We start from the raw sequence: 24481 nt of genomic DNA, 5'->3' as shown, positions 1-24481 counted from the left end.
TTAAACCTGCATGCACCCACTAGAACCCTTAGAATAAAGACAAAACTATGCTCCGTGGCTAACTAAAGAAATTAAATCCATTCTCAAAGAAAGTGACAGGGCTTGGATGCAGTTTCATAAATACAAAACCCAAACTTCAAAACAAAAGTACCTAGAACTCGGGAATAAAGCCAAGAAACTAACCAAACTAGACCAAATTAAATACTACCAAAAACATCCAAGAAAAACAAGCACGTAACCCACAAAAATTCTGGGCTGCAGTAAACTTTTTACTTAAACCTGGGAAAACCACCTCACCAACACCAGCAATTACGAACAGCCAAGATAATATTCCCACTCAGTTTAATACATATTTCACCAAAACAGTTAAGGCCCTTGCAGGTACCCAGAATAATGCTACCTTCCCTATTTCAGCACCCTCCCAAATACATACTAACAAACGGGATAATACTCCTCCCTTTAACTTGCACCCAGTGTCTGTCAAAGCTATTTCAAAACTCCTCCTTAAACTTAAACATACCACCTTAGCTGCTGACAATCTACCAGCTGAATTCCTCCAGTTAGCCTCGGAGGCTATTGCCTACCCATTTGCCATCTTCCTTAACAGATCCATGTCTGAGTGTAAGGTGGCCTCCATCTGGAAAAGCTCCCATATAATTCCACTGCACAAAGGAGGTAACTCCATAGAACTCTGTAACTGCCATCCCATAGCTAATCTGTCACCATTATCTATAATATTAGAAAGAGTTGCTCACTCCCAATTGATGCAGTACCTTCTCAAAAACAATCTGTTGTCTCAGACTCAGCACGGTTTCTGACCCTTCCATAGTACCACCACTGCATTAGTGTTCTTTACCAACACAGTCAACCAGCACAGAAACAGTAGGCATTATGTTTCTACAGTGTTTTTGATCAAAGGCTTTCGTTATGGTCAACCATAATATGCTTCTTAACACAGTCCTCCCCTGATACAAGTCCCTCCCTATTTCATGGTTCAAAAAATACCTAGCAGGATGGCAGTAAGCGGTACAATTTCCAAACCAAGTGTCTGCCTATCTACCAGTATCCTTAGGAGTCCCTCGAGGATCTATCTTTGGTCCTTTACTTTTCTCATTATTCACCAACCAGCTATCTTCCATACCTCATGCCTCTGTGGTACAGTATGCAGATGATACCACTCTCAAATGTGCTGCACCCACACTAAGTGACCTTCACTCCCTGACCCAAAATTGTTTCTCAGCTGCTGAAACCTTGTTCAGTAACTCCCACCTAATTCTCAACCCAAACAAAGCTAAACTTCTATTCAGCCCAAGTAGATCTCCACCCTTAAGTGACACATTTATCTTAATGTCCAACAATAACACTAAGATCACCCCAACCACCCACCCAAAACTATTGGGTGTAGAAATAGATAACCTGAGATTTGACATCCACATATCCCAAACCATCAAGAAAGTCCACAAAAAACTAGGCCTCCTCTATCGTAACAAACACTTTGTCACTAAACGCACTAAAGCCACAATTGCTAGAACACATCTCTTATCTACCCTCCCCTACACCTCCCCTATTCTAACTAGTCTACGGAAGACTGACCTAAGCAAACTTGAAACTTGCTACAACAAGATTGCCAGGTTTGCCTCTGGGTCCTCATACAAGACTCATCACTGTGTACGACTCAAGCAACCAGACTGGCCAGAGCTGCCTCACCTTCTTAAACTCAATCAACTGATACTTGTACATACAAAATCTAATGCAACCCTACACTGCTGCTAGCACTCTAAGATCTAGTAATCGGAGCCCCCCTAAATGTCATTAATTATAACAACACCACTGGCAAATACCTCTTTAGCTGTTCTGTGTCATAATCTTGGAATACTTTACCAAGCTACCTGACCTCAAACCGCTCTTCCACACAATTTACAAAATCCTTGAAAACACATTATATGTACACCTGGTCCTGCTCCTGTGACTCCCCAGGGAGAACAACTAATGTGCAAACTAATATCTGTATTTCCCACATTCCTCTCCTTTTGCACTATGTACTATATGATACAAAAGGCTATTTCTATCTGTCATTTACATCCCTACCAAATTATGTTCATCTGAATGTCCTTTTAAATACATTACTATAATTACTATGATATTTTGACCTGTGCAGGACATGCACTGCCTTTTAGTCTGTATTATGTTGAAATTGCTGTTAAATTTCGTTTGAGGGTTTTTTCTTTGCTATCTCAATATGTTCTATCTGTACTATGGAATGTATTGTATATCTGCATGTTATACTAACTGTTAACTATGTTTGTAGTCTGGAGCTTTTCTTCCCGGGCCTCCATTGAAAATGGACCTGCGTCCAGTCGGACTAATCCCGGTCAACAAATGTAAAATAAAAGTAAATAAAAATAAGGAATGAATGAAGATTAACATAATCTGATAAAGAAATTACGTTCTTACCATAACGTTCCATCTGTGTTGTTGATCTGCATTCATTACAACCCACCCACCACCCCCCTCCGAAAGACTCCTAGAGGTTCGGATATGGTCCTAGCCTATGAGAGGGAAGTTGCTCAGATAAAGCCTCTGCTTGCTTTCTTTCTTCCTTACGGGCAAACTGGATCTGAGGTAATATAGAGAGGGGCATTGTTCCAGAATTTTCCTAATGTGAGCTGTAGAGAAAGTGGCACACATGAGGTTGGAGCTAATTTACTGGCATGCTGTCTAAAACAGTAGATGTCAACACACAGAGCAGTGCACCTCTTGGCACAAACCAGAGGCTCTTCATGAAATCACTGACCATCGTGAACACTAGAAATTTATGGAGATTATATAGGGGAAGTTAAGGTCCTATGTCCCTGCATCTGTACAGGGCACTGTTAAATGCCACAGCACAGGTCAATGTTCCACTAGCAATCAGAGACCTAGAAATGGCTTAGTATTTCTTCTGCTCTCACTGAATGGCTTAGTTTTTCTTTTACTCTTGTTATAGCTTAAACAAAGCAGTTCTGTCTCAGATCACAGTAAACACTAAAGATAAGTGTACAGCTGTTTCAGTAACTCAGTGAAACATACAAAAGTACTTATAGGTCGGTAGAAAGTCAAATGTACTGTAAAACCGTCTCCATTATTAGCATAGTTAATTACCCTTGTTGAACTCTAATTTGTTTGGGGGGGCAAACATTACCAGTTTACCACTTTGCCACTTAGTGTCTTCACTGCACCCCAAGATAATCAGCAAATGTTTGGCAACAGTTTTTGCTCATCTTGGGGCAAAAGGAATTCACATCTTTAATAGAATGGCTACTTGATCCAGGCCTCTTCAGAGGAGAACTGAACAAATCGATTGTGTGTCTGTGGTCAGCTTTAAAAGCCTGAGCCCAGAAAACCTCTGCACAAACCTTCTTGGGTGCAGTGTTATATACTAGAGCAGGCAGGCTTTGTCTTTGCTTGCATCAGCAAAAGACACTTGTTTCATTAATTCTTTGCTCGCATAAAAAAAAAAAAAAAAATTCCCGTCTTTCCTGACCTAGAGTAGTCCAAATACAGGCTTTGCTGTATTCTGGACTTTTGGAAAGTTCCTGTGTTGCCCATTTCCTTTCTTGGATAGAGGGAGATTTCTTTGTTCACCAGTGGCAGTGGGGAACTTAGAGCAGCCTATCTATCCCTGGAGGAGTGTTCCCAGCACAAGAATCTGGTAGTCTATTGGCCATTTTGGGCCAATTTCTATCTCTTTCAAGTCCCCCTGTATAAGACCCGCTTTGGCGAGGTTTTTGCGCTTGTTACTACTCGGCCAAGCTCCTTTTGGTCTGGCAGAGTGGTGCTAGCAGCAGAGAGGCTAAAAGAGTGACTGCTAACCTGATAAAAGTGTTTTTTTCCTGCTACTACCTGGGCGACTGTCCGATCTAGCTAAACTGCAAATATTTCTGCTTTTTGAACTGTCTTAAACTGTCTAAAGTTGTTTTTGCACCTGCATTTTTAAAGTTTGTCCTGTTTGTTGCATTTACTTGTTGAGGCTACACACTCAAGTGCGCTAGCCTGTGTTACATATTTATTGCATTTTCCTGCTGTTTGTTGCAAAAAAGAAAAAAAAAAGTTATCCTTGTTTCCCATCTTTCCTGACCTAGAGTAGTCCAAATACAGGCTTTGCTGTATTCTGGACTTTTGGAAAGTTCCTGTGTTGCCATTTCCTTTCTTGGATAGAGGGAGGCTTCTTTGTTCACCAGTGGCAGTGGGGAGCTTGCAGCAGCCTATCTGTCCCTGGAGGAGTGTTCCCAGCGCAGGAATCTGGTAGTCTTGGCCCATAACGGCCAACATTTCTAGCTCTTTCAAGTCCGCCTGTATAAAACCCGCTGTAGCGCGGCTTTGCGTGATTTTGTGCATAGCGCGGCATCGAGCAGCGCCACTTAATTGGGTTTGAGCCATTCTCGGCTCCACTAAGTCTGCTGTTCACTTTTTCCCTTGGAACTGAACTAGTTCTCATAATAAACTCCCTATTCCTATGCTAAAGCCTAGCACTTGCTCACTGAAGCAATTATATAAGTCAGCACTAAAAAATTAAAAGCACTACACCCTCACAAACTCCCCTTGAGTAACTTGTTCCCCACTGGCCCTTTTTTTCAATTATAAAGGAATTCCCAATACTATTTTAGCATTTCCAAAGGTCAGTTGTCAATCTCCTCTCTGGTCCAGCTGGTGAACCTGGGAATCTTGAGGCAATGTCACAACTGCCTCATGTACACAGACAACCCTCTCCTCCTCCCAACAAATTCCAACACATGTGAGAGATGCAACCATATAGCCAAACTGGAGGCTAAGCTCTCTCAACTCAGTACTGGCGTAACCAGTCAGGAGGAGAAGGAAACCACACTCACTACAATTCCAGTCTCACATAGACCTACCATGACAGCAAACCAAACACATAAACACACAAAAACATACTTGGAGGCTCTAAATAAAAATCTGCCTAAGCAGCAGAGACCTCCAAAGCAGACACCCAAGCAACCGCTACCCCAAAACAAAACACGTGCAACACATAGCTCACAAAGCCAGTGTGCCGAACAGTCACAGCCCTTAAGGCTAAACAACACACCTGATACACTTGTAATAGGTGACTCTATCATCAGGCACACTGACGTCCCGCTCACCAGGCTGAACAAGGAGAAGGTCACGGTGAGCTGCCTGTCGGGCGCTAGGATCTGCCACATAACACAAGCACTCAGGTCACTCCAAGGCAAGTACAAATATGACTCAGTCATTGTCCATGCTGGTGTAAATGACCTGAGACGTACCTCCATGGACTACATGAAAAGAGACATAGAGGAGCTCTCTGAGCATGTAGCCCAGGCCGGTATGACCCTGACCTTGAGTAGCATCTTACCCTCACCAAGAATGATGCCACAGTATGAAGACAAGATTATCAATTTCAACAATTGGCTTAAGTATTGGTGTCATTCAAAAGGGATCCAATACCTGTCAGCCTGGGATGACATGCTCTACAAGCCACGATGCTTCGCTAGGGACGGCTTGCACCTGTCACCCCTGGGCTTTCGGATATTGGCAAAGGTTCTTGCTAGCCCCATAGTGCCTTTTTTAGACAAGGCTCAAAAGACAAACCCACCTCCATAGGTATCACAAGGGATAAGAAACTAAGAGTAATGCTACTCAACGCCAGAAGTCTAAACCTCAAGATGCACGCACTCTAAACTCTCCTTAGCATGGAGAACATCGATATCTGTGCAGTAACAGAAACCTGGTTCAAGGCTCTCGAGAGCACCCCAGCACAACTAGGTTATACCTCGTACCATGCTTTTCGGCCCCAAAACTTGGAACGAACCACAAAAGGAGGGGGAGTATCAATATTCATCAAAGATACCCACACCTCCAGGTTGGTGGCACAGCACGAAGCATCAGAAACTATTCATGTGCAACTAACAGTGGGTAAAACTGCCTTCCAGTTTATAGCCTGCTACAGACCACCCTCCCAAACCCAGGAACCCCACTGGGCCTTCCTGAGAACACTGGAAAATATGAAGGTCTCTCCAAGCACCATTATATTGGGTGACTTCAACTACCCAACCATAGACTGGGAGCATTACTCTAGCTCCAACACCCTAGCCCAAAGGTTCCTATAATTTATAAACTCAAATGCTATGGAACAACTTGTTACCACTCCCACAAGAGGGGAAAACATACTGGACCTGATCATCACCAACATGGGGACTCTATGCTCCAGACCAGAAGTGTATCCCTCACTGGTAAGATCAGACCATAAACTAATCTCACTGGATATTCACATTCCGACCCCACCCCATGCCCAGAAAACCACAGTGAAAAACTTCTCCAAAGCAAATTTCACACTCCTCAAAACCGAGGTGGAATCCTTCAAAGCCCCGGCCTGTGGATAATCTGCCCAGACCACAAAATCCTTTATAAATGCATTCTATGAACACCTTCAGGAATGCATGGATCATGCAATCCCAAATAAAACCAAGACCCAATCCTCCAAAGGCAGACGTCCTGTCTGGTGGACCCCAGCCATAAACAAACTATACAATAGAAGGAGGAAGCTACTACATGACAGAGCAAAATCCCAAAAAGGGAAGGCATCTCTGATCAGTATTAGCAAAAAGCTACGGGCACTCATAAAATCGTCTAAGGCCAGCTTCGAGAGAAAAATTGCACAGGACACTAAGGATAATCACAAGGCTTTCTTTAGTTATGTTAGGAACCTGGGTGGGAATTCCCAGATATGCTCAGAATTAGTCCAAAATGACAAAAAATACACCGAACCCACGGATATTGTCAACATCTAGCTGACAGGTTCAGCACAAACTTCTCCCTCCCCTTCCCCACCAAATGGGCTAATAACTATCCCAGCAGAGTGCTGCCCCCCTGACATCTCAGATGCTCAAGTAAGAGCTGCCCTCTCCAAAGCAAGAAACACAGCATCAATGGGACCAGACGGTGTCCCGGGCTGCGTCCTACATGAACTCCAAGAAGAGCTAAACCCAAACCTAAAACTACTGTTCAGTCTTAGCCTTACTACATGATATGTACCCAAAGAGTGGCGTACAGCAACAGTGGTCCCTCTCCACAAAGGTGGTGCCTCAACGGATCCTGGAAACTATCGCCCCATAAGTCTCACTAGCTTGGTCTGCAAAGCTATGGAAAGGATCATCATGGACCTTATAAATAAAGATATTGGGGACCTACAGACACTGGATCCTACCCAGTTAGGCTTTAAGGGCAGATCCTGCCTCTTAAACCTGGTCGATTTCTTTGAAACAGTCACCAAGGCCATTGACAAGGGGAAGGTGGTCCACACAGCCTACCTGGACCTCACAAAAGCCTTCGATACAATACCCCACTCGGGCATTATAGATAAGCTCACCAGCTTAAATATAAACCCCTATGTCACTAGATGGGTTGCAAACTGGCTCAAGGACAGAACCCACATGGTTAGAATAGCTGGAGCCATGTCAGACTCCAAACCAGTTACAAGTGGCGTCCCACAAGGCTCAGTTTTGGGACCTCTCTTGTTCGGTATATATTTCTCGGAGGTACAGGCCAACATGGAAGGACTGTGGCTGACCAAGTTCGCAGCTGACTGCAAACTGGGTGCCATAATAGACTCTCCAGCCGACACAAGCATCCTCCAAAAGGGCCTCATAGAAACAGACAACTGGTGCCAGAGCCATGGCCTCAAGCTAAACGCCAAAAGTGTATAGTCATCCCTTTGGCAAAACAAAGTGCCCACAAATTACCACATAGGTGGTAATCCATTAAGTACAGAAGAAGTAATTAGGGACCTGGGGACCCAAGTTGATAGCAATCTCTCATTTGACAACCACGTGGCTAAAGTGGTTAGAAAAACATTTTATATAGCCCACCTAATCATGAAGGGATTCACATCTAGATCAGGGGAGGTCATCGTGCCTCTTTACTCATTCCTCATCACGCCCATAATTGAGTACAATGCCCCTTTTGGGATGTACCTTACCAGACACCTGCAGCAACTGGAAAGACCCCAAAATTACCTCACCAAGAGGATCAAGGGTCTCAAACAGATGCCGTATGCTGCCCGGTTAAAGAAACTCCAGCTCTACTCAGTGGCATACCGCCTGCTCAGAGGCGATTTGTGCCTGATGTGTGTAAAGCCATGTCCAACCCGGAATTAATGGACATACTGCACCTCAGAAAATCCAAATCCCATCGAGCTACGCGCTCGAGGGACTTAAACCTCAGCACTGAAATAAATAGGACATGCTGGAGGGACAGATTCATAACTCAGAGGCTCCCTTCCCTCTGGAATAAAATTCCAATCCAGGTTAGGCAGAGTCCCTCATTGACTCTCTTCAAGAGGAATCTTGATGAGTGGATGGGAGATCGTAGGTTTACCCCGGGTATCACTTCTGTGTCACTGTTAGACAGAGGCACAGTATGCTAACCTCAAAAAAGGGCATAGCAAAATTAATTTAAAATGGGTGGCGAAAGCCATACACACACTGACTAGGCTCTAAATGCCCTAGGGCAGATAGCCTAGTATGAACCTATAACCAGAAATAACAGTTGTCAGACAGGGTAATTTTAAAAGTCCATTGGATGATTACCCTATCCAGTCTGTATGTGTAAAAATAATCCAGTGGTACACTAACTATTTTTAGGAGTAACATTGCCACCAATTGGTACAGCTATATCTCCTTCATCCTATAAGGTGAAAGATGATTTCTGTGGTGGGTTCATCTAGTCAGAACCATCCCAGGGCCTTCCCGTTGTGATTTGAGAGTCCATCTAGTTATGACTGCAGGTGCGTTGGGTTATGTATGGGGTGCACAAATTAGGGATTTAAAGGTGCAGTGAAATGATGTCCATAATCAGTTTTGAAATGTTTCAGCTCAGAACATCTGTGAAATAGAGAACTAGGCCAGCATTTACACCTTCTATAAGTACTACAGAGTAGATAATGCAATCTAGAAGTAGGGCAGGTTTCTCCACTACATTTTTCAAGGTATGTTGTAATGTCTTCCAGGTCTGTGGTCCAGTGAATTTTTTGCTTGCAAACCACTTTAGTAATAGTTTCAAAGAATAATGAATTCTGCCACAGCAGGGCTTGTATGATTTACGAAGAGCAGTTGTATGAGGGTAGTTGCCGTGACTGTACATGCTTCAGTAATAGGATAACTGTTGTTAGGACTTCCATCCACCTTATTCTTTATCCCTTATTAGTTTATGGGTGTTCCCACTTCCTTTTAAGGCTGCAGAGAGTAGTAATTCCATTCTGATGTTAGAGTCCCCTTCTTGGAGCTTGTGATAAGCTCCCCCTACAAGGATAGTTTTCTTACTACACATGGCTTTCAGCTTATGCACCTGGGAGTTGGTGTACAGATTTCTTTGTGGGAAAGCCTGACGTCCTCATCCCCTGGGTATTTTCTCAGGGCACGTGTTGGTGAAGTCATGTAGTATAAAGAGCAGACATTGTGCAAACTGCTGTGTCCTTTACAAACAAACCTCTTGCTAGCACTGGAAGCATAAGAAGGAGACATACCTACTCCATTGTTGGTATGCTCAAATGCACTAGATGTCTGGCCAGAGAGATGGAGATGTCCTTCATGGATGCATCTGCAGTCATAACAAATGGGTTGTCCTGTCGTCAGGTAGCCCTTCGGTCGGCCGGATTCCAAAGTCTGGGTCCGGCTTCGGCTGATGTCGCACTTCACCCGACGTCATCTCTGCTGGTCTTCGGGTATAAAGGCATCAGCCGACGCCATTTTCCTCAGTCTTTCTTGCCGCGTGGCGCCCGAAGCAGAAGCTGTTCGCAAGTGCCGGTCGGTCAGATCCAGAGATTACTACTACTGAATACTACTCGAAGACTTCTAAAAAGCTAAGTACCCCGTTGGGGACTCTTTCTTGCCTCAGCCGATGTCAGAAAAAGTCAATAACTGTTTAACTTGTGGGAAACAAATACCTCATAAAGATTTCCACTCTTACTGTCTGTCTTGCTTAGGCCCAGACCACGACGTAGCAGCCTGTTCGGCCTGTGCTTCCTTCAACCGACGAACGCTTAGGCATCGGTCGGAGTTTGCTGAACAGTTTTTCGGCTCAGATTTTGCGTACATTATGCCGTCGGATCCTCCGACTACCCAAATTGTTAAAAAACTTTAAACTGTCAGTTTCACATGATCCAATACCAAGAGTTTATGCTTGATCAGTTAACTAAAAAACTGTCCTCTGATGAATCTTTAGATAAGAAATATGTATTAGAAATGGTGAATTAACATCCAACAGGTTAGTAACCATTCCTTAAAATGTGGCTATGATGCACTGGAGGCTTCATTTAGATCAGCCATGACTGGCACAGTGATAAGAAGGCATGCATGGTTGAAAGAACAGGTCTTACCGGATCATGTTAAAGCAAAGCTATTAGATGCTCCTATGGATAAGGCCAGTCTATTTGGGGAACCTGCCCAGCAGGTAATGAAGAAAATGGAAGAAAAGGCAAAATCTGTACAAACAGTTAAAGATTTCTTACAGGTTCAGCCCCAAGGTTTAGCAGGAACTGGCCTGCCAAAATTGGTCCTTTCCTGACTCCACAAGATCCCAAAGGGGCAGGAATAGACGCTCTAGAGGCAGAAATCAATCCAGAGGAGGTGCCTACAGAGGACGACAGTGGCAAGGCAATAACCGAGGCACAGACACAACCACTGCCACTGCAACAGGACAATCACAGTGACTTGGCTCTGACTCCGCCTACCAGGGAGCAAATAGCAGCACCATTAGGCGGAAAGTTAGCCTTATTTTCGAAAAATTGGCACTATATCACAAAAGACAAGTGGATTTTGCAAACCATAGACCAAGGCTACCGGTTCCACTTCCACACCTTACCAGTAAAAAGAGGAATGCCAAACCTGCCTCCAAATCAAGAAATAGAAGCTCTGCAGCAGATAGCGGAATTAACAAAGATGAGAGCTATGGAAAGAGTACCAATAACAGAACAGGGCAAAGGATTCTACTCCAGACTCTTCCTAGTGCCAAGAAAAGAGAAAAGCTGGAGACCTATTCTCGACCTGTCCATCTTAAACACATACATCATTGTCCCAAAATTCAAAATGCTGACCCTACAGCAACTTTTTCCCATGCTGGGCAAGGAGTGTTGGCTGGTAACTCTAGATCTCAAGGAGGCATACCTGCACGTCCCCATTCGACCAAATTGCAGAAGATACCTCAGATTTCTTGCAGGATCAGAGCATTATCAATTCTCAGCATTGCCCTTTGGCTTATCTACTGCGCCCAGAGTATTCACAAAATGCCTGGCATCAGTAATCGCTCACTGCAGAGTACAGGGAATCCAAATTTATCCATACCTGGACGACTGCCTGTTACAAGCGGACAACAAAAGCAAGCTGACAACAGATTTACAAAGGGTCATTTACTTGCTACAAGCCCTGGGATGCACAGTCAATTTACAAAAGTCAAGGCTGATACCATCCCAAACAAGAACATTCTTTGGCGCGGAATTGGACACAGTAAAACAAATGGCATTCCTAACTGCAGAAAAACAAAAAGAGCTCCCTCTTTACTTCTTGGCATTAACAAAGCAGAACAAACTAACAGCAAGAAAAGTTCTGCAGGCCTTGGGCTTCATGGCATCATGCATAATCTTGGTCCCACATGCCAGACTACATATGAGAAAGCTACAGTGGTACCTAAAGAATTTATGGTCTCAACACAGGCACAGCTTAGAAACAGAAATACCACTAATCCCATGCCTAAAACAGGAGTTCCTATGGTGGGCTCAAGCATGCCAGTCAAACCCAGGCTTACCCTTCCACAACTTTCGAGCAAGCCAAACCATCACAACGGACGCCTCAGACCTAGGATGGGGGGCGCACATGCTGGACACATGCGTACAAGGATTGTGGACTCAGGACCAGCTGCACCTGCACATAAACCAAAAAGAAATGCTGGCAGTAAAACTGGCAATCCAAAAGTTCAGACCATTCCTCAAAGAAGGCCATTTGATGATAAGGACAGACAACACCACAGTCATGTGGTACATCAACAAACAGGGAGGCACTCATTCATACCCCCTTTGACTTTGAATGACTTTGGACCTTTGGAATCTGGCTCTCAGCTACAACATCCAGTTACAGGCAATATTGGTACCGGGAAAAGAGAACACCCTAGCAGACATGTTAAGCAGAACCACCTCGGATGCTCACGAATGGATGCTACACCCGGACATCTTCAAGGCCATCACAAAGAAATGGGGAATGCCACAAATAGATCTATTCGCTTCCCCACTCAATCACCAGCTCAAAAAATTCTGCACAAGGACATTCCACCCACTTGCATGGAAGGTGGACTCTCTATCCTTCAGCTGGAAAGGCCTGACAGCATATGCATTTCCACCTCTTCCCTTGATGCACAAGGTACTACTGAAAATCAAAGAGGAACGTCCAAGGATAATCCTGATAGCTCCGAACTGGCCAAGACAACACTGGTACCCATTGCTGAGGAGCATGTCTCGGGAGAAAATGTGGTCAATACCCCTGATGCCTTTGATGTTAACTCAGAACAACTACAACATCATGCATCCAAACCTAAAAACCTTGCAACTGACTGCCTGGAACATCACATAGCAGCAACTAACCCAGACCTTTCCCAAAGGGTTAAAGACATTATCCTTGAAGCCCGCAGACCTTCAACAAGAAGGAACTATGCAGGAAAATGGAAAAGGTTTGTCATTTGGAGTACTGAAAGAGGAAAAGATGTGTCGAACATAGATATTGCTAACATTCTGGAGTACTTGGCAGAGCTTCTACATACAGGCCTGTCCTATTCCTCCATCAAGATACATGCATCAGCTATTTCAGCAGAATACAGCTTTGATCCACCTGTCTTCTCACATCCTCTACTCAGGCAGTTCCTCAGAGGGATCAAGAATGTAAAACCTCCTAGGAAACCACCATTACCAGCATGGGACTTGAACTTTGTGCTAGAAAAGTTGACACTCCCTCCGTTTGAACCAGCAGCAACAGCAGATCTACGAACACCTGTCATGGAAAACTGCTTTCCTACTGGCTATTACCTCAGCAAGGAGGGTTTCGGAACTACAGGCCTTAATGGCAGTGCAACCCTTCCTAATCTTCCATCAAGATAGGGTGTCCATGAGAACTAATCCTACATTTATGCCTAAGGTGGTATCCAGAGTGTCTTTAAACCAGGCAATCCACCTACCTACCTTCTTTCCCAATCCACAAAACAGAGGGGAAAGAATGCTGCATACCTTGGATGTACATAGACAGTTACGCTACTACCTGGACAGAACCAAAAGTAACAAAAACTGACCAGCTTTTTGTAGCCTATGCAACAGGAAGGGAAGGAAAAGCAATTTCCAAACAGACAATCTCCAAATGGATAGGAAATTGCATAAGATTCTGTTACTCCTACCATGGAAAACCAATTCCACAGAACATAAGACCTCATTCTACAAGGGCTACAGCCACTACCACAGCTTTCTTACGAGGAGTGGCAACCAAGGACATTATTGAGGCGGCTACTTGGACCTCCGTGCATACATTTGCCAAGCATTATAATTTACCTCTATACTCTAGATCCCGAGCAGGGTTTGCCACTGCTGTACTGCAAGGGATCCTAACTACACCATAATTTTTATTCCTCCTCCCCTAGTTTGGCTATGGTATTCTACCCATTTGTTATGACTGCAGATGCATCCATGAAGGACATAGTACAGTTTTGTACCTACCATAAATGTAGATGTCCGAACTGGATAGCATCTGCAGTCAGGATTACCCTCCCTCCTTCCCCTCTGTGGTACTCCTAGGGTATTTACCCTCCTAATAGCTAGCTGGGGGGGGAGTCTCTTATGGTGTATTTGTTTGTATATATGTACATACATGCTTATTTTTTGTTTGCCTTCTACCTTTTTGGAAACATTGGCATTTATCCAAAATTTAGCCTTCCAAGAGGGCAACTGGCATCTGGGGCAAGAAACACTGAGGAAAATGGCGTCAGCTGATGCCTTTATACCCGAAGACCAGCAGAGATGACGTCGGGTGAAGTGCGACATCAGCCGAAGCCAGACCCAGACTTTGGAATCCGGCCGACCGAAGGGCTGCCTGACGACAGGACAACCCATTTGTTATGACTGCAGATGCTATCCAGTTCGGACATCTACATTTATGGTAGTACAAAACTGTACTATCTGCCTGCAGCTTACCCATGCATAAGGAGTTGTACTTATTTATTTATTTATCTATTTATTTATAGTTTGATTACCGGGGAAGTCCACTTGGCCCAAAGGACCCGTTTTCAGAGGAGGCCCGGGGAGAAAAGCTCCATGAAACATAATACAGTACAGATATAATAGATAAGAGATACAAAGTGTAACTTACAGAGAGATACATTGTATAGGACAGTTTACAAAGTCTGTACAGAGTCGCACATAGTTTACAAAGTCTGTACAGAGTCACACAGTCAAACAAAATAGCTTATGGTTGTTCAGTGGGTAATAAAGATACATTTATGCAAACATTCTAAGAAACACATCTCTAAAAATAAAGGTAAAAACACTTTGCATGCACTCATTTAATGTAAGATGCCATTTACAGTGTTTACACAGTTATGTTGTATGATAAGTAAGTCTTGGAAATTGTATAGACATACTCAAGGTGAAGTAACTATGGGAGAATACTAGAGAGGTTAGGGACCTGTAAGAAAGCATCCTGGGGGCAAATATTTAGTTGGATTTAGGTAGGGTGAAAGCAGGTACATTTCCATTTAGAGGAGAGGTATTTGAAAAGTTGGGATTTAAAGATGTTTATCGTGTTTCACTGCTGCAGTCATTACACTTGGGTTATCCCACAGTCGGCCAGAGTTCCAAAGTCTTGGTCCGGTGTTTGTTACCGTCGCTTCATCCCCGATGTCAGTGTGCCAGGGGTATATAAGATGCAGCCGACGCCATTTTCTTCAGTCTTTCTTGCCGCGCGGTGCCCGAAGCAAAAGCAGTTTGCAAGTGCCGGTCGGCCGACTCCTGAGATTTTCGAATTTCAGAACCAAAGTCTTCAATAAAGCTAAGTACCCCGTTGGGGAAACTTTTTCTTGCCTCAGACCGATGTCAGGAAAAGTTAATAATTGCATTTCTTGTGGGAAGCAAATACCTCATAAGGATTTTCATTCTTACTGTATTCCATGCCTAGGCCCAGACCACGACATCACTATTTGTCGCTTTTGTGCTAGATTTAACAAGCGCACTATTAAATGTTGGTTTGATTTTGCTCGCCATTATTTTGACCAAAGGTTCAATTATACCATGCCGTCTGAACAACCGACGACTGGAATACACAAAAAACGCAAAGACAAAGATAAGGACAGGCACCCGAGGTCCAAAACCGACGATGAAGCCTCTTCTAGGCCAGTCTCCGGTTCGCCAGTTCTCAGTGAGGCGCTTTCGCAGCCCCTGACACCCGTTACCTCAGAGCCACAGGCTGCCTCCGACTCACACATGGAGATTTCTAGGCCTCTGGAAACTCAAGGTATTGGGCCTACGGAAATTAACCCCTCAGATGGGTCTGGAACTGCTGAGCAGGCATCGGCTTCTGAGGGTGATGTTCTTCATCTCACATTGCTGCAGTCATAACCTGTGGGTAGTCCGCTGTCCTCAGTCGGCCCGAATACCAAAGTGTTAGGCTGGCGTCGGTCATGGTCGCTCAGATCTGATGTCAGTACGCCGTGGTATTAAAGCGCATGACCGACGTCATATCCTCAGTCTTTCTTGCCGCATGGTCCGAAGCAGAAGCAGCGTTTGCAAGTGCCGTTCGGCGTTCTGAAATTTTCGTATTCTGAGCTTCAGACCGAAAACCAAGTTGGGCTAAGTACCCCGTTGGGGAATATTTTTGTCTTTTCTTGCCTCAGTTAAATCCGGATCTCAAAGAGGCTTATCTTCATATTCCTATCAGGCCCAGTTGCAGGAGATTCCTGCGTTTTCGGGCTGGGACTTTACATTATCAGTTCTCTGCATTGCCCTTTGGCTTATCTACTGCGCCCAGGGTGTTCACAAAGGTTCTGGCTCCAGTGATAGCCTTCTTAAGGTTAAGAGGAATACAAATTTATCCTTATTTGGATGATTGCCTGATTCTTGCTCAAGACAAAGACAAGCTACTTCACCATCTACAGTATGTTATGGCAGTGTTAAGGTGCCTAGGGTATTCTGTGAACGAAACAAAGTCCAGTCTAGTACCCTCTCAGGAAATGTGCTTTCTGGGTGTGAGACTGAATACAGCCTCTCAGATGGCTTTTTTGACCCCGGACAAGCAAAGAAATCTTACACTTTACTTCCAACAATTGTCTCTACGGTCCAGGCTGACTGCAAGGACAGTCCTTCAAGCCTTGGGGTTCATGGCATCTTGTATTCTGGTGCTTCCCAATGCCAAACTGCATATGAGGAAGCTACAATGGTATCTCAAAAGTGTATGGACTCAACACTGCCACGATTTGGACACTGTCATTCAGATAATACCTTGCATTCAAAAGGAATTTTGTGGTGGGCTCAGGAATGTCACCTAAACAAGGGACTCTCTGTGACCCGACCAGAGGCGAGTCAGATCTTAACGACAGATGCCTCAGACAAGGCTTGGGGAGCACACCTCAATGGAAAATGGGTTCAAGACACGTGGCCTGCCAGACTTCAACATTTGCATATCAACTTGAAGGAGATGTTAGCAGTCCAATTTGCATTGATGGCTTTCAAGGATCTACTTCACCCAGGACAAGTGTTGATTCAAACAGACAACACAACTGTCATGTGGTACATCAACAAGCAAGGGGGAACCCATTCGTACCCTCTTTGCAGGCAAGCTATGATTTTGTGGGAGACTGCTCTCAGTTTGCACCTCACTCTTCAGGCAAAGTTTCTGCCAGGAGCACAGAACTCCTTAGCGGATGTTTTGAGCAGACAGATGGTGGATCCCCATGAGTGGAAGTTGGATCCTCATGTATTTCGACAGTTGACAGTGATTTGGGGGACTCCAGACATAGATCTGTTCGCTTCTCCACTAAATTTCCAGTTGCCAAAGTTTTGCACAAAGATGTTTCATCCAAAAGCTTGGAAAGTGGATGCTGTATCATTCAGTTGGAACAATCTTCACGTCTATGCCTTTCCTCCTCTGCCTCTCCTTCCCAAGGTGCTCTTGAAGGTCAGACAGGACAAGCCCTCCATGATTCTAATAGCTCCAGATTGGCCACGGCAGCACTGGTACCCTCTGCTGAGGACTTTAGCACGGGATCCTCCTTGGCCTTTGCCATCAATTCCACACCTTTTGTCCCAGGCAGGCAATCATTTCCTCAATGTCAGGATACAGTCCCTGCATCTGACAGCCTGGCATATTCTGTTCTAGAACCTGGAGGGTCGCAGCTTCCTCAACAAGTTTTGAATGTCATTTTGGAGGCCAGAAGGCCTAGTACAAGGAAAGTTTATGCTGATAAATGGAGGAGATTTTTTATTTGGAGCAAAGCAAAGAGCTTTGATGTTTCAGGGCCTAATTTGAGTGTTTCACTTCAGTATCTTACAGAATTATTAGACAAGGGTTTGTCTTTCTCCTCTGTAAAAGTTCATGCTGCAGCCATTTCTGCTCACTATGACTGTGACCCACCATTATTCTCTCATCCTTTTTTTAAGCAATTCCTTAGAGGGGCAAAGAACATAAGACCCCCGCGTAGAGCTCCTACTCCTTCCTGGGATCTCAATTTTGTGTTGGAAAAACTTACTTTACCTCCTTTTGAACCTGCAGCTACGTCTGAGTTAAAGTTTTTGTCTTGGAAGACTGCCTTTTTGTTGGCCATTACGTCTGCTAGAAGGGTATCTGAATTACAGGCTCTCATGGCAGTTGAACCCTTCCTGATTTTTCATAAGGATAGGGTATCCCTGTGTACTAACCCTACTTTTATGCCTAAAGTGGTTTCAAATGTGGCCTTGAACCAATCTATTCATTTGCTTACATTTTATGCTGATCCCCAAAATAAAGGGGAGAAAATTTTGCACACTGGATATTCACAGGCAGTTGCGTTATTATTTGAGCAGGACTAAAGGGTTCAGACAGTCTCAACAGTTATTTGTTTCTTTTGCTTTGGGCTCTCAGGGGAAACCTGTTTCAAAACAAACTATTTCTAAGTGGATTGGCCGTTGTATTGCTTTTTGTTATTCTCATCATGGTAAGGAGATTCCGGCTGGAATCAGACCTCATTCCACTAGGGCTACTGCCACTTCTACTGCTTTTTTAAGGGGTGTAGCTACTAAAAATATTTTGGAAGCAGCTACTTGGAGTTCAGTGCACACTTTTTCTAAACATTACCATCTCCCTCTTTATTCCAAATCTAGGGCTGGGTTTGCCACTGCAGTTTTACAAGGCATGTTAGCAGCTCCCAATGCTTTATGATTTTGCCAACCTCCCTTTACCTTTGCTTTGGGATTCTACCCACAGGTTATGACTGCAGCAATGTGAGATGAAGAACATAGTACAGTTTTGTACCTACCATAAATGTAGATGTTCGAAGATCCACATTGCTGCAGTCCAATTTACCCTCCCTCCTTCCCCTCTGTAGTTTGGAGTGGTTGTGTGGTTTGGGTTGTAAATATTGTTTGTACATGGGTTTTGGAGGTTTTCTGTTTTTGGCTATGGCCTTTCTTTTTAGGGCCTTCTGACATCTGGGGCAAGAAAGACTGAGGATATGACGTCGGTCATGCGCTTTAATACCACGGTGTACTGACGTCAGATCTGAGCGACCATGACCGACGCCAGCCTAACACTTTGGTATTCAGGCCGACCGAGGACAGCGGACTTACCCACAGGTTATGACTGCAGCAATGTGGATCTTCGAACATCTACATTTATGGTAGGTACAAAACTGTACTTTTTCAGACCTTCACAGCTTGCCATCAAAACAACAACCAAGTCTAAAACTCCATTAAAGAGAAAGAAACGAGTGCAGCATTCACCTGGACAGGCCTCCATGCCTAAAAAACAGATGCTCAAAATGGCCGAAGACCTAATTACTCTGATCAGGGGTTCCCATCCCCCTCCTGATAAAAGGCCTAGGCAGGATACAGACTATGATTCCTCTGACCAGGTTTCCATTTCTTCTGATTCCTCTTCAGACCAGGGATACTCTTTACCCCCTATGAGGACTCTGATGCTGAAGAATCAATCCCTTCAGCCTCTCCTCTTGAGGATTACTCCTTTTGGGGAAACTTTACATACCATGAGGGAGCATTTCCATTGGGAGAGCCAGGATTATTCAGAATCCAAGAAAAGGCTCGGAGATTTTCTTTTATTGCCTCAGCACAGGCCCCTTGCTATTCCGCCTGTGTTAGATATTGTGGATGATGTGTTCTCTGAATCCAGTTTAACCCCTAATTCTTTGCCCCCAGCACGAGTCAAGCCATATAGGTACTACAGAGTCCCTGACTCTCACAAATTTCTTTATTAAAAACCTTGCTGCTGACCCAGAAACTATTTCCCAGGGTCCCAAAGGGGTAATGGCTTCCACTGCTAAAAATCCAGTTCCTTCTGACAGGGATTCTAGAGCATTAGATAAATGGGGGAAGAAAGTTTACACTTCTGCAACTTTAGCAGTAAGGGCTTTAAATTGCCAGTTCCACGTGCTTAAATACCAACAATATTTAATGTCTGTTAAAACAGAAAATGCTCACAAGCTCAGAAGGTCCTGACTATAAGGAAATGCAGGATTTATTGCATGCAGCTGAACAAGTGGGAAAACATACTCTGCAATGTGGTTTTGATTCATTAGAGGCTTCTTGTAGAGCCGCAGTTACAGGATCTGTGATTCCAAGTTATGCTTGGTTAAAAGAACAAGATTTACCTGATCATGTTAAGGCAAAATTATTGGATGCTCCTTTACAGCATGATCTCTTGTTTGGTGTTAAGGCATAAGAGGTATTAAAGAAAATGGAGGATAAGGCAAAATCTATGCAAACCATGAAGGATTTCTTACAGGTACAGCTACCTCGATGTAGCAGAAATTGGCCTTCTAAGTATTGGTCCTTTCCAGTGTCAGACAGACCACAAAGAGGCAGATACAGACGCCCAAAAAGCAGATCTCAGCCCCAAGGCTCTTACAGACCATGACAGTGGGGTGCTTCATCCCCAAAAGGAGGAGAAGGCAAGTCACAACCTTGTAGGAAACGGTCCCAATGACTTCCCCCTTCAAATGCCAAGCACTTTTGGCAGCTCCCTTAGGGGGAAAACTAGCACTTTTTTCACAAAACTGGCATATAATCACCCAAGACAAATGGGTTTTGAATATTGTCTCAAGGTTACAGGTTCCACTTTCACACTCTGCCAAGCCCAAAAGGAATGCCAGACCTACCACAAAATCAATGGGCAGAGGCACAAAAACAAATTACAGCCCTCATGGACATGGGAGCTATTCAAAAATTGCCACAACAGGAACAAGGACAAGGATTTTACTCAAGACTTTTCTTGGTCCCCAGAAAGGACAAAGCCTGGAGACCCATACTGGACCTATCTACTCTAAATACTTACCTGGATGTTCCGAAATTCATAATGTTGACACTACAGCAACTTCTTCCCATGCTGGGCAAGAAGGCTTGGCTTGTTACTTTGGACCTCAGAGGCATACCTGCATGTCCCAATCAGACAAAATTGCAGAAGATACCTCAAATTCATAGCTGGCACAATGCATTACCAATTCTCTGCACTGCCCTTTGGCTTATCTACTGCGCCCAGGGTCTTCACAAAATGCCTGGCACCAGTAATTGCATTTTGCAGACAAAAAGGAATTCAAATATATCCCTACTTGGACGTCTGTCTTATTCAAGCAGAGAGCAAGGACATTTTTCTAAAGCATCTGGCGTTTGTAAAAAGATTGCTAATTTGCCTAGGGTACACAGTAAACGAAAAGAAGTCAAAACTTAGTGCCCTCACAAGAGATAATATTCCTGGGCGCCAGCTTAAATACAATGGCCCAGATGGCTTATCTCATGCCAGACAATCAAAGACAACTGACTCAGTACTTTCAATTGATGGCAACAAAAAACTCCCTGCAAGAAACATTCTGCAGGCCTTGGGGTTCATGGCGTCCTGCATACTACTAATACCATATGCCAGACTGCATATGAGGAAATTACAATGGTACCTAAAAAGTGTTTGGACTCAACACTGTCACAGTTTGGAAACAGTAATACCACTTATTCCCTGCCTACAATAGGAGTTTCGATGGTGGGCACAGGCATGTCACCACAACAAGGGACAGCCTTTCACTTTACCCACAGCCAGGCAGACACTAACAACAGATGCTTTGGATTACGCCTGGGGAGCACACATAGCAGGAAAATGTATTCAGGGCAAGTGGGCCGCAGACCAAATGCATCTTCACATCAATCAAAAAGAGATGCTAGCTGTACAAAATTCCCTAACAGCTTTCAAGGACCTTCTGCATCCAGGACAACTATTACTAAAGATGGACAACACCACAGTTATGTGGTACATAAACAAGCAAGGGGGCACTCATTCCTATCTCCTCTGCAGACAAGCCATGACTCTGTGAAACACAGCACTGACCTATCAAGTTCATCTGCAAGCACAATTCCTGCCAGGAAAGAAAAATACTCTGGCAGATGACTTAAGCAGAAACATCATGGATCCTCACGAGTGGAAATTAAATCCACAAGTATTCAGCATGATAACACAAAAATGGGGGTGCCCAGACATAGATCTTTTTGCCTCCCCTCTGAACTGCCAACTACAGAAATTCCACACAAGGACTTACCACACACAAGCATGGAAAGTGGATGCTCTCTTGTTCAGCTGGAAAACCCTAAAAGTTTAGGCCTTCCCACCACTGCCTCTCCATTCAAAGGTACTCCTAAACGCCAGACAAGAAAGGCCAAAAATTATCCTGATTGCCCAGACTGGCCACGCCAGCACTGGTACCCAATCTTAAAGAATTTGGCTAAAGGCCCAGCATGGATTTTACCTCCAATTCCTCATCTTCTGACTCAACAAAACAATCAGATCTTGCACAGCCAGCTCAAAACCTTAAACCTGGCTGCATGGCAGATTACTTAGCCAAGCAGCCAACACCTCTCTCTAAAGTTGTTATGGATGTCATTTTGGAGGCTGGGAGGCCCAGCACCAGGAAATCCTATTCAGAAAAGTGGAAGAGATTCTGCGCCTGGAACCAGGCTCAAAGCTATGACCCTCTTGTTCCAAATATTCCTCAGATATTTCAATACTTAACTGAGATGCTGGACAAAGGCCTATCCTTTTCATCCATTAAGATCCACGCCTCTGCCATCTCAGCTCATTACAACACGGATCCTCCGATTTTCTCTCATCCATTATTAAAACAGTACCTCAGAGGGGCTAAAAACATAAGACCGCCCCGGAGAGCACCAACACCAACTTGGGACCTCAACTTTGTCTTGGAAAAACTAACTTTACCTCCTTTTGAGCCAGCCAATTCAGCAGAATTAAAATGTGTCATGGAAAACTGCTCTGCTTCTGGCAATAACCTCGGCACAAAGAGTCTCCGAGTTACAGGCACTAATGGCAGTGGAACCTTTCATCATTTTTCATCAGGACAGGGTTTCTTTAAGAACAAACCCTACATTTATGCCAAAGGTGGTATCCAGTGTGGCTCTTAACCAAACTATTCACTTGCCAACATTTTATCCAAATCCCCAGAATAAAGGGGAGAGACTTCTGCACTCATTGGACATACACAGGCAGTTACACTTCTACTTGGACAAAACAAAAGCTTTCAGGAAAACTGAGCAATTGTTTGTAGCATATGCTGCAGGATCACAGGGAAAGGCTATTTCAAAGCAGACCATTTCAAAGTGGATAGGACACTGTATCCATTTCTGCTACACACACAGCATGGAAAAACTGTACCTAGCAACATTAGGCCACATTCCACCAGGGCAACAGCCACTTCAACTGCCTACCTTAGACGAGTACCTACCAAGGATATTTTGGAAGCTGCAACTTTGAGTTCAGTGCACACCTTTACCAAGCATTACCACTTGCCTCTTTACTCTAAATCCAGAGCTGGCTTTGCCACTGCAGTGCTGCAGGGCCTTATAGCCACCCCAAATCCTTTATAGACCCAGCCACCCAACCTCAGCTTTGGGATTCAACTCAAGTGTAATGACTGCAGCAGTGAAACACGATGAACATAGTACAGTTTTGTACCTACCATAAATGTAGATGTTCGAGTGTAGTCACTGCTGTAGTCCAGGTTACCCTCCCTCCATCCCCACTTTCTTAGCTGGGACTTATCTATACCTTTCTACCCTATACAACCTATGTGGTGTATTTGCATGTAACTGAAGGTATTGTTTTTATTTTTTATGTATGTTTTATTAGCAATATGTATTGCCTACCTATTTGGGGGCACCTGACATCTGGGGCAAGAAAAACTGAAGAAAATGGCGTCGGCTGCATCTTGTATACCCCTGGCGCACTGACGTCAGGGAGGAAGCGACGGCAACCGATGCCGGACCAAGACTTTGGAACTCTGGCCGACTGCGGGACTGCCTGATGGTGGGATAACCCAAGTGTAATGACTGCAGCAGTGAATACACTCGAACATCTACATTTATGGTAGGTACAAAACTGTACTTTCTCTGAGTTTGGTATAGTTCTAAGAGTGGAAGGAAGGGAAGTTGCCATGTCACTTCAACAGTGATCGTGTTGTTTGACCATCTACTGTTGTGGTGGGTATATTCAAAAACTGTAATGTATATGTTTATTTACAAATTAGTCATTTTATAAAATTCAGAATCTGTAATAATGTGGTGAAGCTGAACCTGTTTCATGTCTTGTTTTATTGATCTGCTGCAGAGATTAACAACATTGATTTGAATTCTAGCACACAGTTGTATCAGTTTTTAGTTTATGTTGCTTTGTTATGAAACTGAGTTGCTTTATTCTTCTCTTCCTTTCTTTCCCAGAATTTTACAAGAGTGAAATTATAAAGGACTCCTTGGTAAGAGTGCTATTTCACATTTATATTGTTTTTGCAATTATTGAAAATAAATTTTGCCACATGTGCCAATGATCTGTTGTGCTGATGTTCTTCGTGTTTCACTGTTGCAGTCATCACATTTGGGTTATCTGCCTGCAGGTAGCCCTCAGCCGGCCTGAATACCAGAGTCTTCGGATTTCTGCGTCGGATGCTGTCACTTCTTCCGTGATGTCAGGTCGTCAGGGGTATAAAACATGCAGCTGACGCCATTATATCAGTCTTTCTTGCCGTGCGGTGCCTGAAGCTGAAGCAGTTCGAAAGTGCCAGTCGGCTGACTTCTGAAATTTTCGTTTTCGAGTTTCAAAACTGAAGTCTTCGAAAAAGATAAGTACCCCGTTGGGGATCCTTTTTTCTTGCTCTAATTGATGTCAGAAAAAAATAACAATTGTCTTGCCTG

At 44.1% G+C, this 24481-nt stretch overlaps 1 protein-coding gene across 1 annotated transcript in view; it reads left to right on the top strand.

Annotated features, from left to right (window-relative positions):
- The window catches only part of UVRAG (UV radiation resistance associated), a 2169435-nt gene that overhangs the window by 226196 nt on the left and 1918758 nt on the right, over positions 1-24481 (top strand). Inside the window, exon 3 of the mRNA XM_044073201.1 lies at positions 24011-24045. Coding sequence (XP_043929136.1) covers positions 24011-24045 — 35 coding nt within the window. The remainder of the gene's footprint in view (positions 1-24010; positions 24046-24481) is intronic.

This window comes from Protopterus annectens, chromosome 5.part1, assembly GCF_019279795.1.
Source record: "Protopterus annectens isolate FY-2018-M chromosome 5.part1, PAN1.0, whole genome shotgun sequence".
NCBI classification, from domain to species: domain Eukaryota; kingdom Metazoa; phylum Chordata; order Ceratodontiformes; family Protopteridae; genus Protopterus; species Protopterus annectens.
This window is presented reverse-complemented; position numbering and strand designations above follow the sequence as displayed.